Source organism: Chlamydotis macqueenii, chromosome Z (genome assembly GCF_036417535.1).
Source record: "Chlamydotis macqueenii isolate bChlMac1 chromosome Z, bChlMac1.mat, whole genome shotgun sequence".
NCBI lineage: Eukaryota > Metazoa > Chordata > Aves > Otidiformes > Otididae > Chlamydotis > Chlamydotis macqueenii.
Genome location: NC_141593.1, coordinates 24,954,089 through 24,972,908, shown reverse-complemented (window position 1 = coordinate 24,972,908; position 18,820 = coordinate 24,954,089). Strand labels below are relative to the sequence as shown.

Genomic DNA, 18,820 nt, shown 5'->3' with positions numbered 1-18,820 from the left:
GAGTTCCCATGCTTAAGACTATTGTATATTTCTAAGTATCTTCAAATAAAGGTTTTGATTTTAAAATTATCTCCTCACTTCAGGCATTTAGAGTTACAATATAACATTTTGCTTTGGCACTGATTGTTATTGTTATTTTCTAGCAAGAGGATTTTTTCACCGTTTGTTTGGAATGAGATGGCTGTATTGTAATCTCTAGGTCAACAGTCTGTTTCACTTCCTCACAGTGTGCGTGTCCTGAACGAGACTGAAAGGCTGTGGTTGTGAGCCAGGGAGGTAGTAAATGGGTGGTAACTTATCTTTACCTTGTCTTCACTATACCTTTTTCATAGTAGCATCCAGTGTTCTGAGTTTTGGCTCTGCTTCTCCAAAGTTCTGCTTCCCAGGAGGTAAAAACTTCATACCCTTGGATCCACATCTTCCAGCATAAATCTGAAGCAACAGGGGCAGCGCAAGTATGAAGTTTGCTGCAATATCCAGTATGTGCTAAAAGTGATGGGCTTTGGGTGGGTTATACAATGTATTCTCTCTTCTCTGGCTCCAGCATTTCCAGTTCCTTAGCCAGTAGCATATGCTTCGCTGATCACAGGCTGTCAATGACAACTTTATAACTGGTTAAGTTCATAGTGCAGCACTGGTGCCTCCGGTTCCCTTGACCCTTGCTTTGAATGAGATTCAGAAGTTAGGGGTTTTTTTTGCTTTTAAAGTGCAAGCCTGAGCTCATTATACTGCTGTTGGTTTGCGTGGTCAGATGTGGAAACTGGAATCTCTTGGTGAGTAGCGTGCTGTTTACTGCTTGTGGGTCTGGCACAGAAGTCATCATTGTTATCTTGCCAGAAATTCGCTGCTGAACAGCTCTGCCTCAGATTGCCAAGAGTCAAAACAGAATTGAGCAAAGCAGAAGGAAACTGTACCTCAATACTTGCTCCTGGCAGATTTTCCAGTACTAGGTATTGGGATTAAAGTTTGGGAGATTTATTTCCATTGATCAGGTCTGGGTTTGGGTTTTTGTCTAAGGCAAATCAAAAAGCAGTCTCTGTGCTGACAACTACTGCAATATCACGAAAATAAAGGCAGATTGTATTTATGCATACTAGTATATGATCCTAGGTATCTTTCTTCAGGAAAACGTCTGTTTATGCATGCTTGAACCCATATGATAAGACTAAAACTGGCATGGGTAGCTCTGCAGGGCTGTTACAATGATAGATAATAATAGATAATTTTTGACAGTGCTACCCAGGACTTCAGGGACATTGCATGTTTTGGTCCCTCCATAAGGGAGTGGGATTTGGGCTTAGCTTAAGAGCAACCAAGTCAATCGTGTTCACCACTGTGGCTGTTTTTCATGGCATACCTCTATCAGTAAGTTAAGGTTTTTAAAAACACAGTATTAGTTATGGGATTGCATTGTAGAAAAAGAAATGGCAGAAATGCACATGCACATTTTATAGCTGTAATAGTGTTATTCCACAAGCTTCATCCTTAAGAGAAACATACTGTCTAATGTTGAATTATAGGCCCTTCCTTTTCTATAGCCACAGTATTCACTAATTTTTGTGAGGAACAGCTTCTGCAACAGACTTAAATCTGGTGCTGATGCTGCAGTACTGTGTGCTCAGGAAAACAGTGGGTGAGCCAAAGGCATGCTGCTTTTTTAGCCTCAAAAAAAAAAAAAATTGCTCCAAAGGTACCTATAAATCCTTACTGTCAAGTGGATATTCTCTGTTTCACTTAAAGAAACAGAAGTAGGAGGATTTCTGTTTTTTCAGTCCAGTCTACTCCTGCTGTCGGCACCATGTTGTATAATAACTTTCATAACCGAACTGTGTCTTAAAAACCAGAACCTCACAACCTTAAAGTAATGCTTCTTTCTGTTTAAAACCACAATTCCCTTTCAACTGGATCAGTGTAAAGGGAACAAAACTACTGCAATTGCAAGCACTGGGGAGGAAAGTGCTACAAATGTCTCAATAAATGCAAGGAGAGAGAGTAACAGAGTTAGGCAGTTTTTTGTGTAACTAAAACTTACGAGGTTGTTTGTATATTTGCAGGATTTCATGCAAATCCTGAGGCTTTTCCTTCCTCTGACTAAACGTGCAAAATGGAGTAAATCCTTTCACAGTAGATCTTGTTGTAGCTAAGTTCTGCAACTTCCTGACTTTGGTAAAACCCGTCTTACGTGTAATAGAGGTGTAGCTGTGTTCTCAGTCTTGAAGAGTGATTCCCAAAAGTTGTAAGTTACAGTTGCCCTACTGCAGACCTGTGAGGCTTTTCTAGAATGGATATCACTTATAGATTTTTAGCTATAAATGGAAACAAACTCTTTGCCTTGTTCAGGTCTGCTCCATTTACTTCTCTCTATTTTTTTTTTTCTTTTTCCACTGCGTTACTAACATTCTCCTTCTAAGAGAGACTTGTTTGCTTGTATGTTTATCTGGACTTGTTGGATTGACAACTGTAGTCTTCATTACCTTTTTTTTGGCTGTTTTATTTGCTTCCTCATATTGTTTCCTCTTTGTGCCAGAAGGGCAAAGAGCAATTTTGAGGGGCACATGTGTGTATTTTCAAAGACTGTTCCAATGTAATCTTTTTTTGGTGCCTCGGACTGAAGAACTCAAAAATATTTTCATAAGAAAATGTGAATTAGAACTGTAAAGGATCCAGTTCCAGGTACCAAATGCTACTCTGGGGGCATATGGTTCATCTCACTGGAGATGTTCCATGGGACAAGAGTCTGCTTCAGCTTCATACCTCCTGTGGCTCAGCAAGCTCTTTCTGCTATGTGTGCAACTCTTTCTAGAGGACCCATCTTAGGATCTAAATTCTATAGAAGAAGCTAACTGACTCAGGTGAAACCCACATTTGCTGGGAGTGCTCTCTGCTTTGAAGAAGACAAATGTTGTGACGTTTTGCCTTAATGTGTATATCCATTTAAGCTATAAAATGTTATTAATAAGAATGACTTTTAGGACCCTTAGCATGGACACATAACACATGAACATGCAACACAGGGACGGAGCGGGGAAACTTGTCAGGGATACGATCCTCCTCGCCAAAGCAGCTTTTATACTGCAAAATACAGTTCTGCTAATGATGCTCCCTCCATGCAGTTCTGTGTAATACTGTCCCAGATTTATGGCTGGTGGTTTCCTGAAGAGCTATTTGGGTCTTCAGTCCTTCAGTGAAACAACTTTCATATGTCCTGTAACAAATCCAAAAGTGTAATGGAGTAGGTCATTTGTCTTGAGTTTTAACGTGACACAAAATGATGTAGTGAGCTTTTTTCTTCTCAGTGGTAGGGGAAAAACTGGCTCATTTTCAACTTGGATCCCAGCTTTCTGGTTTCTGAAGTCACCACTGTGGAGGTGGTGTTAGATTTGTAATGCTGTCTCATGCAGCATACAGCAATGCTGCATTAGTGACAGCGAGTAAAGCAAACTAATACCTTCAGCTTTGTTCTTGTCTATTTGTGATGGTATTAATGTCCTTGTAACAACAGCAGAGATTGCCTAAGCAAAAAAAAAAAAAAAGTTGGGAAAGAACTAAGCAGATTTATAGCTCTTGTAATATGATTTCGCTGCTAGAAATAAGAATAATATCACAGAGCCAAAACATTTAGACCACCAATGTAAGGAACTTCTGGTCCAATGATTAGGACGCTAACTTTTTTCAAGAGTGCTTTGGTAGCAGTTTCTCTTGGCTATCTTATCCAGTAAACATACTGGATAATATGGTTTTATATCTGTTACTGGCCTTCTGAACTTATGTATTGAATAATTACTGGTTTCGGTCTGGTACAGTATCTATCACACCCAAGTATCAAAAACATAATTAGTTCACTACCTTGAAGGATTTAGTCGCTGTTTGACAAAAAGCCATCCCACCTTCATGGGTGACGGGAATGTTTCAGCCAACTCACTGCCAGGCAGACCTCAAATGCATAAAGTACCTTGAGCTGTTTCAACAAAAAGTTTAACTTGTTCCTCCACCACCAGCGCCATGTGTTTCACGGGTGAACATAGCAAGCTGCTGTGGGATGCAGGAGGAGGATGAGCTGCGGGAGCGCTCTGTACCAAGACGAGCATTGTTGCGAGCTTGGGTTGCACAGCACCTAGGCTGTAGGAACCAGTGTTGGCCAGCGCATTGTTGGCCTTGATGCTCTTGTGGTTCAGCCCTGACATAGCTATCACAGAGGTTTTTAAAATGCAAACACCGATAATACAGTGTTCTGTGTTTTCTCCTGGTTTCCGTTTAAATTACTGTCTATTTAAAAGCCTAGTTCTGTTCAAAAGATCTGAGCATTTTCACATAGCAGTTTGAAAACACAAAATAAATAAAACCCCTTAGTGGATATATACTTCAAAGCATGTTGTTTGGTTATTGATGGGTCACGACCGCACAGTGAAGATATGATTCTCTAGTCATTTTGATCTGGCATGTGAATGAATATGAGAATTTTCTCCTTAGCCTGCACTATTTTCTCTTACTGATTATGATTATATTGTGGTAGTGACATTAAAAGTACAATGGCTGTGGGTGAGAGACATAACTTCCATTAAAATCACAAACAATGTTTCTCAAATTATGTCTCTGTAGGTGGATGGAGGTCTGCTTGGAAGAAGAGCTGCCCCCAACTACAGAGCTGGAGGAAGGCTTAAGAAATGGTGTTTACCTTGCCAAGCTCGCAAAATTCTTTGCCCCTAACGTGGTGTCAGACAAAAAGATCTATGATGTGGAGCAGGTGCGCTATAAGGTAATAACTTTTTCAGTTCTTTCACTGACAAGACAGAAAAATGTAATGTCTGTCTTCCAACTTTTAAAGATACCCAAGCATGGTTGGTTAACTTTTTTGTAAGACTGTCAGGACTGGATGGAAGACACACAGTACTAAGAAGCCAGCATAATAACTTAAAAATGTTTTATTCTTAGAAGAACTATGGTAGTGTCATTTAATGTTTTTAAAGCTGAACAAATTACACTTCTGGTTCCAGGGAAAACTTGAGATTTACCATTTATACAATTACTTCTCATTAGGAATAGATGGCAAAAGCAATTCACTAATCAAACTTGGTAACTATTCCAAATTTTCGTAATCTTGTATGGGAGGACATTCACTTCGTTAGACCTGTGTGTTTACTTTACCAAATTTAACACTGAGAAGCAAAAAACAAACTACCAGTAATTAAGTTTAGCTTACTACCTGTAAGAGCTGTTAATTAACTCAAATACCCTTAATAATACAGAAATATATACATGCATATGCAGTAGTCCCACTATGGAATACGTTACCTCAACATGTAGAGGGGGGCAGAAAAAAAAAGTTGAAATTGACATTTTTAGGGTGCGATCACTGGCTGCTGTTTGCGAGTTAAGAAATTAAGCTGTTCTTTGTCCCATATGGTTAACAGAACCATGGTTAAGAATCCTGGTTACATTTAAATGCTTCTTTTGAAAATGTGCAGAACTTGAGTTCAGGCTTCTGTTCCTACTTTACCTTGACTCTTTAAAAATTAAAAAAAAAAATAAAATACTTCAGCACTTTGTTCTTTTAACTGCTGCTTGCATAGGTGGTAGGGGAGGGTCAGCTATTCAGGTAGTTCTGAAAAGTGACTAAGAGCTCCTCATCTGTTCTCCTTCACAGTAGTGCTGAGCAGTGTTACCACTTTTGTATTTTGGAAGTAGTGGTTCCTGGTATTTGACAGCCAGCCTTTATTCCCAAAGACTACTGAGGGGCTGTACAAATGGCAATTTAAGTCACAGTCCACACGGATGGGTACAAATCTGGCTTATGTTACATAAAAGAACGAGCTGGACAGCATGGGACTGTTATGTCTTAAGGTACTTCATTAGTAGGATTGCAGCTGTGACACTTTGGTTTCCAGATTCCAACAAGGGAAAATTCCCTGAACTCGAATTCAGGATATAAAAGGAGGATCAATAATTAGAGAATTTGCAGTCTTTATAATCTTTTCCTTCTATGTTTCCAATAGAGATCTGGCCTTCATTTTCGGCACACTGACAACACTGTGCAGTGGTTAAGAGCAATGGAGTCCATTGGTCTGCCTAAGGTAAGCCTTTACATTTTCAGCAAAGAAGCTGGCTCAAGGCACTGACTCACTGAAATCGTCTGCCTGAGTGTAAATGGTTGCTTACAGTAAGTCAACGGGAAAGGAGTAATTCAGGAAACAAATCCAAAGAGAAGGTAATGCTGCCGGTGTGCGTGGGCTGAGGCTGCTGTGGGTGGAAGTGCTCAGGGTGCTTCTCCCGTGGGAACACAAATGGGGATGCTAACAGTGTTCTAGCTATATCTTATTGCTAGTACTGTCTCCATGGGGGCCTGAAAGGAATATGGTTTAAAACAGAAAACTTAAATATTTGCTTCCTTTAGGTTACTACCTCTCATCGTGTTTCTTGCTGCTTCTTCCTCTTAATGTATGTCCCAGTTTCTCGGCCTCTACCCTGTTTCCAGACTGTCCTTGCACGCTCCAGTGCATCTGTGTAGCTGTGCTGCTGCTCCTCTTCCACCAGCTGCTTTCTTGGGTCACCTCTCATATTTACCCTCCTCCTTGCGGGTCTTCGCTTGTCATCTGCCTCCTCTGCTGCTGTTTCTGGGCACCAGTGAGTCTTTTTTGGATGGAAATCCTTTAAGAAAGGGCTGCATAGAAGCATCTACTCTTATTTTGACATTTTGGCACCCATTTTGGCAAGTAGTCCTTTGCACAGGCTGCCCAGCAGCCACCCTAGGGTGCCTGGCTGTGGGCAGCCCTGGTGCTGCCCTATGTACTGCGGTTGGGCACAGTGGGGATGCTCAGAGGGCTACCTGAAGGGCTGCAGGGACTAGTAGCCAGTCACTGTGAGCAAACTCACTGCAGGTGCCCATAAGCAGAAAAGAGCACCCGTGACTGCCATCAGAAATGCCATAGGGATGGGGAGACTCCTGCCTTTCCAACATCAGGGTCTTTTTTTGTCTAACTTGAGTTCTCCATTCAGCTGGCTTATTTCCACTCTGCCATACCTCCTCTGAAGGGTTTTGCTTCTGTTGCGAAAGATGGTCATGGCCAAAAGCTTTCCCAGGTCTCCTTCCCAAAGTTGTTGTGAGCAAATGATGAAGAGTGCACTGTGCTCCTGGCTTGCTCAGTCTTGTCCTACTAACCATGTGACGGCACAGCCTTGAGTGCCTGGCCTGGGCTAGAAGCACACTGCCAACTCTCACGGTTAGCTAAGTCTTTTATTTTTGTGGAGAAACAGTGTTTAGTGACTGGGAGCAAGGCCAGGAACAAATTAGTGGTAGAACCAGAATTGGAACTTATGATGTGACTTTTTGGCTAAATCACTTAATATTCTTCTCTCTGAATATCTCTCTCTTTAAATGATGTATTCACAAAGTTAGGGGTGCTGGCAATTAGAATTTTGCATTTTTAAACTATACTTGATAGGTTTGGTTCACAATGAGGCTTTGCAAATTGTAACTGCATCCCAGGTTTTAGGTGCCTGTAGGAGGACAAGCCCTACTGGCTGAGCTTGTGCCAAAGGACCTTTTCTAAAAGTCTTGCTGAAATGCTGTCTGCTTATCTTCCTTTTTTTCCACCTCATATCAAGTAGCTTTTATGCTTTATTAAATTCTTCCTTATGAAAACTACTGATAAGTTAAAATAACATCAGAAGAGACTTGATTCATAGCTGTGTAGAAGTAACAGCTGAAATCCTATAAGCTTAAGGTATGGTTCTGCAGAGAGCTCATTTTAACTACTTTTCTGCTCAGCAATATGTCATCTTCTTTAACTGTGTGCTCTTTGTTTTTCAGATCTTTTATCCAGAGACTACAGATGTCTACGATAGGAAAAACATCCCTAGGATGATATATTGCATTCATGCTCTAAGGTAACTGGTGATGGGAGTATAAGTTAAAGTAACTGCCAAATCTAGGAGTGTAAGTCTTGAAATGGCTTTAGAATAACCAGTATATCAAAATATGTCAGAATTTACAATGCATTAATTTAAAGTCAGAGACAAAAGTTCAACTTTGTCAGGACTATTGGCCAAATTATTTTCAAAATATAAATGAATTTAACATAGACATCCCTCTCTCAATGAGTATACTCCCTCACAAAGTGGAGATACCATTACAAAACGCTGCAACAGAAACCAAATAAATGCACAAAAACTTAGCAAAATATTAGTATAACTATGGGGTAGATGTGCTCATCAGAGTGAAAATGATGATGAACTGACATCTTTCTGTCCCAAAAGAGGAATAAGTAATTACTGTATTCTGAAGTCATTCATGTACAAAATAACATTTTCCAAGAATTTAAAGTTCTGAACAATTTGATTTTGAATGTAAGTCAGGAAGGCTTTGACCACACCACTGAAGGTAGAGATTAATTTTTTTTTTATGTCCTGCCTTAAGGATTTTCCTGATGTTTAGCACTAAAAGTAACAAACATCTGCCTCGTGCTGTCCCTGGTGTGAGGGACAGTGGTGGTGGCAGACAGCTCCTCCCTCTTGTGGCTCTCCCAGCTCATTTCCTGCACATGGAGCCTTTTCCTTTCATTACTTTCTTGCAGCTAGGCTTGTAGAGATCATAATTAACTTACGCCCCAAACTCTCTTCTACTTTCCTAGCGGTGTTCAAAGGCACACCAGGTGCTCCAGGGCTATAGGTCAGGAACTATTACACACTGTAATTTAAACTTTTTAAGGTCTAATCCTTGAAATTATGTGCTTGCACTTGCACTCTCTGTGCACTCATTGCCAATAAATAGGGCATACCACCAAAGTTCATCATATTTCTTTCAAATGCTGGATGTTCAGAGTTGGCAGCCCTGGTATTTTTTTCTGTCAACTTTGACAAGTGTTGCCACCTGAAATTACTACACCTGGTGTAATATTAACTGAACAGTATAACCAGCACTGTTTAAGGGTGGCTCTCACCTAAAACTTGGTGGTGTGGTCTGTTGTGTAAGCTTGAAGTTATTTCCTGACATGGATCCATGGGCCTCTGATATTAACCAGCTCAGACTGACATAGTGTGTCCCTCTGGCCACATTATGGTCCAGCTCAGATGTTTTGCAGGAGGTGGAGGAACACAATGAGGTCTTCCAAGTCTTGCTTTCTCATGTATGGAGGAGGAGTTTGTCAACTATAGATTTGAATTCTATGTGAACAATAAGCCCATGAGTTAGATAACTTCTTAAGATCTGCCTGGTCATTGTAATGGCAACAACACTTTTCATCTTGAACTGAATTTTGCAATGGGTTGACTTTTGGTAGAAGTTTTCCTTTCTCCATCTTGATGTGCCCCAGTATTTATGCCAGTATCAGAATTAGTCTGTGTTGTCTCAGCTTTCACTTCCAAGTTTGTCTGGTTTAAAGTACTTTTCCTTGCTGCATATCAACACAAAGCTATAACTCTGTACTTACAAGCTATTATTTTAGAAGCAGACTTCATATCAAATGTCATGCCACACTGAAGGGTAACAGGCCTGCAATGCTTTCACTTATGATACTTTCACATGAAAGCGTAGGGACCTCTGCCTACATCCCAAACAGGACATAAGAAACAATTGTTGAGCTTCATTTATTTCTATGCCTTTTCCTAAAATGCATGTTGTAAGTCCTTCATTGGTGTCTTTCAAATCAAACTCCAGTGTCAGTATTGAATGGCACACAGCATACACAGAAAACAGACAGAATTAAGGACAAGGCACTTGCTTGGCCAGCAGTGTTTGGTTGGGTTGGCACCAGAGGAATGCTGAGCTGCAGGAGCCCATTTCTGTAGCCTTCTGCTGTTGTAACTACAGAGCTGAGTCTGTCCCTCTGGCTCTATGCCGTACACCCCCCTGCTCTGCTCTCTGGGTTCATCAGGGCATCCTCTCCAGGAAATCAGTACAGGGTTCACCAACCCTGGAAAAATTAATGTCCCTGTTGTTCTCAGGGTCCGGTACCACAGCAGTTGCAAGCAGGCTTTTCATCTTCGCATCTGTAGATACGGACATGACCACTACATGAAGAATCACTGTTGGGTTTAAATGCTAAATTCTAATACATCTTGGAGCACATGCTCAAAATTCAGTCTTATAACTTGAGAAAATTGAGCACTTTTTCAGAGAGGTGAGGGGTTGACCTGTTATCAAGTCATTACTCCAAAACCACATGATTCTTGAGCTTTCTAAAAAAAAAAAAACTATGTAAATTTAACATATGATATTTTCTTATTCTCGTTCTTGGAAATACTGAAGCTATTTTTGGTAGAGGTGTTTCCTACATTAATTCATTTATGCATAGCCAGTGTGCATAACAAAAGTGCTTAAAATTTATAATATTTTTAATTGCCCCTTTAAGAAGCGTGGAATAGCCTTAACTGTAGGTAATAAGAGCAAAAATCTCCATCTATCCAAAGGATCTATTTGACATCTGAAATGCTAACATTTCACAGGGAGAGTCTTTGGTTATTTGGGGTTTTGCTGATCTTTGAGCTGCTAGAGGGCTTGAAAATAGACAATGACTATAAGTAAAATTATGTAAATATATTTTTAGGATATGTCCTGGATCAAGTCTGAAATGAAGACCATTGTACTTACACTGTGTGGAACAACTTGCATTGTCAAATACAGCCCTTCTTCAGCTAGGAAGGAGTGATGTAGCAAACAATTTATAGACTCGTGTTGAATATAATTACCCTCTTGCTTTTCTCCTATTGAAACATCAATACTTAAAGCCTGACTTGAAAAATACAAAGGCATAGGTCTCACTTCTTGCACCATTTTTCTTGTAAAAGCTGATCTGGATTTGTTCCTGGTCTAACTGAAGTTAAGAACCACTTCGTTTAAATTACGATGCTAACAGTGATTCTTCATAAATAGTAGTGTTTATGAGATTTTTTTTTTTTGCTTGAAAAATTCAGTTTTCAAATTCTTTGCAAGGAGCTCACTGCTGTATCCTGGACAAACTATCCCTCAAGCAGGACGGCTGCAAAACATTTTCTTAGTAAGCAGCAGAAAAACAAGCACAAATCATTTAAAAAGCACACTATTTTCAGATCTGTTTTTTATGGCTTCTTATACATGAGCTAAGCATGAAACAAGATCCCAGAAATCTCTGCCTGCTATGAACTGTAGTTCTGCATGAGCAATGCAAAGGGAACTTCACCTGGGAACTGCTCTTTCCCCTTTGTTTCTCCCCTGTTCCTGATGCCTCACTTCCAGCTTTCTTAACCCCAAGACCCCCTGCTTTTGATTTTATGTGGGGTCCCTGAGGTTCAGGTTATGCTATAAAAGTGTTAAGCAAGCTGTTTCCAGTGAAGTTACACCTTAATACAGAGTGGAAGTGTCTTTGTGTTCCCTGCGAGACTCAGAGCACATTTCCAGCACCACCTGGTGGTAAATTAAGTTTATCCAAACAAAAGAGCTTGGGAAGTAACATACATGGCTCAATATCCTCCTGGAAGTGCCAAACAGCAAAAATATGAGTCTCCAATGTTCATACTGCTTCTCCCTTCTCTGTCTTTTTATTGTGATGACCTCAGAAAAAGCCAGTGTAGCCCCGTGATGCTGCTAATCTCCATAACTCTTTTTATGACACCCAGCACTTCAGCCAGGACTGTGTCCCTGTCTAAACTTGGAGTAAAATCTCTTTAAAAGCCCACAAGGTAAGACTGTCAGGTAGATCAGGGTAACAGAAGAACTTGGTTCATTACTACAGTCGCATAGGTTTTTTTCTTGCTGTAGCTAACTTGCATTTAAGACTGCTTTGAAAGGTGAGAATCGCAGCAGTAGTGATTTTGAGGGGCTGCAGCAGTCAAAAAAGCGTCAACCTACTTGCGATGTGCTGTTGTGTCCATCTAGGTCGTGACAGGGCAGAACAGTAGCTGTGGTAGCATAAAAGATTAAATGCTGATTCTGTGTGCTTTGAAATAAATGTGACAGCTACAAATACTTGCTTTGAAATATCTTCCTGTAATTTGCTGATTGGGGGGAAAAAAAAAAAAAACCAAACAAAAAACAACCAACCCAAAACCAAAACACAAAAGGAAAGTGTGCCCTCTAGAAACAAAAACTCTAAGCCACACTGCAATGTATGAAGTTGGGGTGAAGTCATTGAAAAAAGAGGTGCAAAATAATCCTTTTGGAGGCATGTGTTATTTAAGTTTGTTTTTTTTTTAAAATTTACCTTTTTGATCCCTGCTTGCAAAACTCACTTCCTTATTGAATTTTGCTGATAAATTACAGAAACACTAGTCTTCTGTAGATAAACACATGCATTGTGTTTGGAAGATTTTGAGAAAATATGGATGTACTCAGCGTTTTTTTCAGATAGCACGCCAGAGCTCTAGGAATAATGAGTATAGATATTTTTCATGCTATATTGAAATAAAAATACATATTATTGGATAGCACTTTAAATTGAGCTTTCTTCATTTTCCAAAAGCTAAACAGCTAGTTACAAATATATTTGAGATGGGCTTGGATGGGCTTACAAGTCCTTGTTCCTCTGCTCTTAGTAAGAAGGGTGTCAGTGATTTGTGTGTCTTCAGCTATCAGTTACAGGGATGCAATAACACAAGTCAAAACAGTACGTAGATCCAAAGCTATAAGCTGTACTGAAGTGCATTCACATCTTGACTTTTTTTTTCCCCAATACCAGCTTTTATTTGTTTAACTGTCTTCCACTAAGGTTTTCTATTTGTTTACACATTCACTGTGATCCGAGATACGCTGAGAGTGCCTCTCTCCTAGAGATGCTTCTTTGAAGCATCAAGTTAAGACTTCTCTTTCTTTGAAACTTAAAAATACAGCATAAGGAAAACTGTAGAGTTAACTTGTCCCATACTGACCATGAAATTCAAGGGTTAAAATACAAGCTTTATAAAAGCCCTTATGTCTTGTGCAGAAAGCAAATACCTCAACCACATGCAGGACATTAAATTCTAATTTTCTTCTTTGCAGTTTGTATCTGTTTAAACTAGGATTAGCACCACAGATCCAGGACCTACTGGGAAAAGTAGACTTCACAGGTAATAAACTGCTTATCGAATCACGTGTTAAATGGTTTCTTGACCCAGTAAATCTGCTAAGATTGTACATATTTTTTATTATGGTCTTTCTCCTCCCGCAAGGTTGTTATGAACACATCCTAATTAAATAGGTGGGAGGCTGCTATTTTTAATGCATGTCAGTCTCTGAAGGACAGAAGGGAGTGAATTTGCATGGAATACTTGCCGTATCTTGGATTCCTGGCCACAAGTGCTTTCAAAAACATTGCAGCCATATTTGTAGGTATGGTGATTCATAATGAAATTTTTATGCTTTTGTTCTGATAACATTTCTCTTTTTTTATGTGAACAGAGGAAGAAATCAGCAACATGCGAAAGGAGCTAGAGAAATATGGTATCCAGATGCCGTCTTTTAGTAAAATTGGTGGGATTCTGGCCAGTGAATTATCAGTGGATGAAGCCGCATGTAAGTGCGGCTTTTGTTCTGTTTTCTACTGGGTAATTTGACAAAATGCTAACAAATTATTTTCTGTGTTTTAATTCACCTAGCTTGCCAGCTCTTAATAAATAACAAGAAAAGCAAGCAACTTTTCACTGACTATGACACTGCACCATTATTACAAGACCTCTTGCAATTTTTCAGTCTGCATTTTTGAGCATCTCCACTGAACCATAGGAGTGCTGCCAGAAATAAAGATTTATTACAATCTTTTGTATGGGTTTAATGTTTTGGTAGCTAGTGCTCCTCTAGAATGACTAACTGAGCTCTGCATGTGCCTCTGCACTGTAGGGGGTACAATGGAGACAGCCGTGGGAACAAGGTGTCTTCTCTGTGCCTCCTTCCAGTGCTGGGCTCTTGCGGTTTTCCTCGAACACCTGGTCAGGTTGCTGTGAGGACAAGGCACTGTTCCACTTAAACAACTCTCTCGCACATGGCGGAGGGAACTGCTTGCATCCATGGGCTGCTTTCAATCTGTCTGACCACTGACTTGTGACCCACAGCATGGTAGGACCCTGCTGCAGGGCACGTCCTGCTGGTGCATCCAAAATAAGCTTTTCCTTTTTAGCGGGATTGATGCACAGTTATGGTCCTTTTGATTCTGTCTTGAACAGCTTCCACTCAAAACGAAAATTAAATGCTTTTTTTTTGCTGCCTAAGCCTATCCATCTGTAAATGTTTTTTGTAGAATCACAGAATGGTTTGGGTTGGAAGGGACCCTTAAAGGTCATCTAGTCCAACCCCCCTGCAAGGAGCAGGAACATCTCCAACCAGATCAGGTTGCTCAGAGCCCTTCAACCTGGCCTTGATGTTTCCAGGGATGGGGCATCTACCACCTCTCTGGGCAACCTGTTCCAGTGTTTCACCACCCTCACTGTAAATAATGTTTTTTCTCCGTTTCATTTTTATGGAATTAAGTGATGTGTTTAAAAAAAAAAAATGCTATGAGATGAAGTGTGTCCACTTAAATCCACACTCGAAGTCTAGTTATTTTGTTCAAAATCCTAGCCTTTTTCAGAGGGGCAGACTGAAGAATGGAACGGCTGGCTTGAGGATGTTCAGTCGTTGATACAAACCAGTATCACAGTAGCACAGACTGTACCCAGGGAGGTGGGAGGAATAAAAGCTGCGTTATAAATAACTTCTATTGCAACTTTGTTATACCTTGCAGAGTAGCATAATTGAAACAAGGTGATTCATGATCTTAGTGTGCTGAAATTTTCAGACCTTAACTTGGAACATACTTCCTCATGTTGATTCACATTGTCTGTGTTGTGTATTTAGGAGCCTCCTACAGCTTAACATGTGCATGCTTTTGCAAAGCTAGCTCTTAAAATGCTACCTTTGGAGGTGAGGGTAGTTTGTCTCCTTCCTTTATTTTTTTATTCTTTTTTTTTTTTTTTTTTTTTTAGCAAATTTTCAGAGATTTAGTGGCTACCAAGCACTTTTCCAGGGAGCCTCTTTCCTTTGCTGAACATGAAAGGACTGCAACTTCCTTCTGAAAGCTTATTATAGTGTGTAGGGTTTCCTTTAACTTCTGAAGTGTTTTCAGTATTCCACAGAAAAGTGGGGTTTCCTGTTGCTGGTTTTGTCCCTTTGGGCAAGGAGTGTGCTGTAGATGATGTGCCCTGCCCCAGATCAGGAAACATCTGCTATGGGAAGCCTCACGTACCACTAGTGAGGCTGGACATGGAGATCCTGCTGGAGGAAAGGGTCTACCACCCTGCTTCCTAAGTGGAGTAAGGAAGAGGAGATGAAGTGAAACAATTGCTGATGACTTCTCCAGCACAGCAGGAGTCAATAGTAGAAATCAGCGTGTAAAGAGTAAGCTTAACTGCTTTTAAAGCAAGCTTATTCTGCACGTAAGCCTCTCTGTTACTCCATACCTCCAGACTACTCTTTCAAGTCCAGTCAGGTTTTTCACTGTTTCTCTTGGTAGATGGGTTCACAACATCCACCAATACCTGTTCACATCTCTCCTAACTTTGAACCTATCTTTTGACTACTTTTTGCTAGCTCTTTTTGTGGCCTGAAAGTCTAGATAAACTAGTTCTAGTGAAAGTCCTTCATCTAGACTGATCTTAGGGCCAAAAGTGTGTAGGGAATGCCTGGGAGGTGTGTGTTAGCCATTACTCTACACCTAATTCAGTGCAAGTGGTTTTGATTTTGTACATTCATGTAAATTTGCTACATGGAAAAACATTTGTGACTCTTAAAATCTTGGAGTCAAGCATTTTTTCAGTAGTTGAGGTTTTCTTGTTTTCTCAAAGAAAAGGTTTAACACTTAAGCTGGTCAATGGCTGTATGAGTCCTATGGCGCTCTTTCCCCTTTTCTTGTTCAATAATGTTTTGGGAATCCAGCAAAGCCCTCTGGTTGTTCTTTCCCTCCATTTAAAGTTTTCTGTTCTGTGGCTTTGCAGGTGACAGAGGTAGGGACCACTGCATCACTGTATCTCTGGTTCCCCAGCTGCTCATGGAGATCCTTAGTTAGGAAAGGAGCCAGTTCGTCCCAGGCAGGCTTAGATGTGGTGTTCAGGACTGCTTCCTGCCTGGGGAGTCTTAACTATGTTTTCTGGAGGACAATTTCATGGAGTGTGAATTTCCTTATTCTTGTGTAGTATCTTTCAGGTATAGTTAGTTTAGACAATACTTTCCTATGTCTTGTATCTTTACGGACACAAAAGCGGCTTTAAGAGGAAAAACCAGCAAAAATGCTTTAGATTCCTGCATGTAATTGCCTTCAAAATGATATAGGACTCGAACAATAAAATGTAACTCATGTTTTATTTTCTGTCAGTAAAATAATAACCCCTAGTTGAGAGAAGGGCAAACGTGGAACAGACAGCAATGTGCCACCTTTAAGCAAATATTGAGTGCTTTTGTTGCTGCAGTCTGGGGGAGATATTAGGAGTGGGATGTTGGAAGGGGAATACGTAAATTGTTGAACATAAACACTTAATTCAATTAAATCAGAAGAAACAGTGACAGTTTTGAATATGTTTTCCTTCCTGAAACTTAGGATTCTGCTTTTAATTACAGTGCATGCAGCAGTAATAGCAATTAACGAAGCTATTCAGAAGGGAATAGCTGAGCAAACCATTGCAACTCTGAGGAACCCAAACGCTATGTTGCTAAACGTGGATGAGGAACTTGCCCAGGACTATCAGAATGAACTCTTTGAAGCTAAAAGGAGAAAAGAATCAAATGCAAGACTTAAGGTAGTAGTATTTTATTAGGACTCCTAGTATACATGTTCCTTCATGTTACTTCTCATGCTGTAGTATTATTGTTTTAAAAATTAAATGAAGTTTAAAAATTAGTACAACTAGGAAAAAACACCTTTAAGCTACATAAGATTAATAATGGTAATACTGACAGCCAATTTTATAAGAATATGATTACTATGAGTATGATGTAGCTTAACTTTGACCAAAGGATAAAATATGAGAAGACTAAACAAAAAAAAAAAAAGTCTGGTTTTCCTCTATCATTCCAGAAAAAAAACAAATTCTATTTTAAATAAGTTGCAAAAAGAATGATACCTTTTTTAAGCATAAAGTATAACTTCTGCGACAGGTCTTTAATGTGAAATTATTTGCTTTGTTTTTTACATGAGGTCTAATACTTTCTGTAATTGAAAAATGCTACATTATATTTACATGTTTGTTTTACGGGAAGCAGAAAATACTTTAAATATTGCTCAGCCAGTACCCACGCAGAGCTAATTTATTTAGTTCATATGGTCAACAAATTCCTTTGCAAATACATCCAGCAAATATTTCATCTGATGCAGTTTTAACTACTCTCGTGAATAGCTTTTCTCTCTGCAAAGTTTTTGTGTGCGCTAGCAATAATTTTGTTTTCCTAGAACGGCACAATCTCTGAAGAAGAGAGAGACGTCTACGAAGAGCTGCTGACACAAGCTGAGATTCAAGGCAATATCAATAAGATAAACAGTAAGCTGGTTTGGATCTTATGGAAGTGTGCACATGACACATGATCTCCCACATTCCAGCTGAATACAACTTGAATCCACTTGAACAAACAAAATATTTCTGTGGAAACTTATGAAATAAGCAGAAGTAGCTAATGTCTGTCTACAACAGTTTTTTCTTGCTGCTCCTTCTCTACTAATCTTTTGGGGGGCTAATGTCTGTGTTTGTGGTTTTTGCTGTAAGGACTCCTCCGTTCAGAATCAAATCATTTATTGCCTGCTCTGTTTCCTAACATTTGAGTTCTTTTGTGTGTAGAATACTGTAAATTTTGACCCCCTCTTCTATATAGAGCCAAAATTCATTCATAATCTTCCAGTTAGCTGTTGTTGAACGGCTCCCACGTAGGCTCGCACAAAGCCAGAGACTCCTATTGTAGGATTGGTCTTGAAATAGGTAATCCTCTGCTGGACAAAGATTGCCAACCCAGCTGGCTTTACAAAAAGTCAGTTGCTGACAGCAACAGACTTATTTTTGAAAAAGCATATTTACTGTTTATAAGCATTGTTTTCATTTCAGTCCACATAGCTTTAGTTCGAGTGAATGAGGCTATTGACCGGCAAGATGAAGTGGCACTGATGGCAGGTTTGAACCATCCTGCTCTGAGCCTACTTGAAGTTCTGCCGCAAAATCCCTCATGGTACCTATTGCAATTGAGTGATTCTAAAGCACAGAAAATGCAGGTAATTGAATGGAACAGGTGCTACACATCAGTTTGCATTTTTTTAGCTGATTTTAATTCAGAGATACATTGCCTTTACTCTGCCTTCAGTATCAATTATGAAAGTTTTGTAAAGGGTTTGAATAATTGATGTACTAATCTACACCAAATTAGCTGCATTTGCTCTAAGAGCATGATGCCCTTATAAGTAGTTACTAAGATATAAGAAGAAAATTTGAGATATAGCATTCAGACCCAAATACTATATTTGCTTTAAAAATGAGTTATAACTTCAGTACAACAAAAGGTGATACTGAATCATTTACAGTAAATGAAAGCCATTTGGGTCTTAAGGAGAAAATCCATCATTTTGAGTCAAATGAAAATCAGAGGGAAAGATTAATGCTGTGTTTACTGTGATGTTGTATTTGATGCACAGGGGATGGTACAATCAAATCCTAGTGTCCTATCAAGGGGTTTTATCCCTTAACTCCCATCAAACTTAAAAGCGTAATTAAATCTTTTTTTTCTGATCTGTTAGATAGCAGGGGTTCCAAATATGCTCGACAAAACTGAAATACAGAGAGAAGTTAGTGTTGCCAATGCGGAAGCTGAGGCTCACAAGCTTAGTGAGTAACTGTTTTAATACTCATTTTTTTTATCATCACCGTT

General features: G+C 39.6%; 1 protein-coding gene across 1 annotated transcript in view; it reads left to right on the top strand.

The window, feature by feature from the left end:
- Positions 1-18,820, top strand: part of IQGAP2 (IQ motif containing GTPase activating protein 2) — a 103,187-nt gene that overhangs the window by 36,512 nt on the left and 47,855 nt on the right. Inside the window, exons 2-8 of the mRNA XM_086770617.1 lie at positions 4,600-4,756; positions 5,994-6,071; positions 7,808-7,884; positions 12,950-13,017; positions 13,349-13,462; positions 16,535-16,713; positions 17,364-17,451. Of these exons, the coding sequence (XP_086626743.1) occupies positions 4,600-4,756; positions 5,994-6,071; positions 7,808-7,884; positions 12,950-13,017; positions 13,349-13,462; positions 16,535-16,713; positions 17,364-17,451 (761 nt within the window). The remainder of the gene's footprint in view (positions 1-4,599; positions 4,757-5,993; positions 6,072-7,807; positions 7,885-12,949; positions 13,018-13,348; positions 13,463-16,534; positions 16,714-17,363; positions 17,452-18,820) is intronic.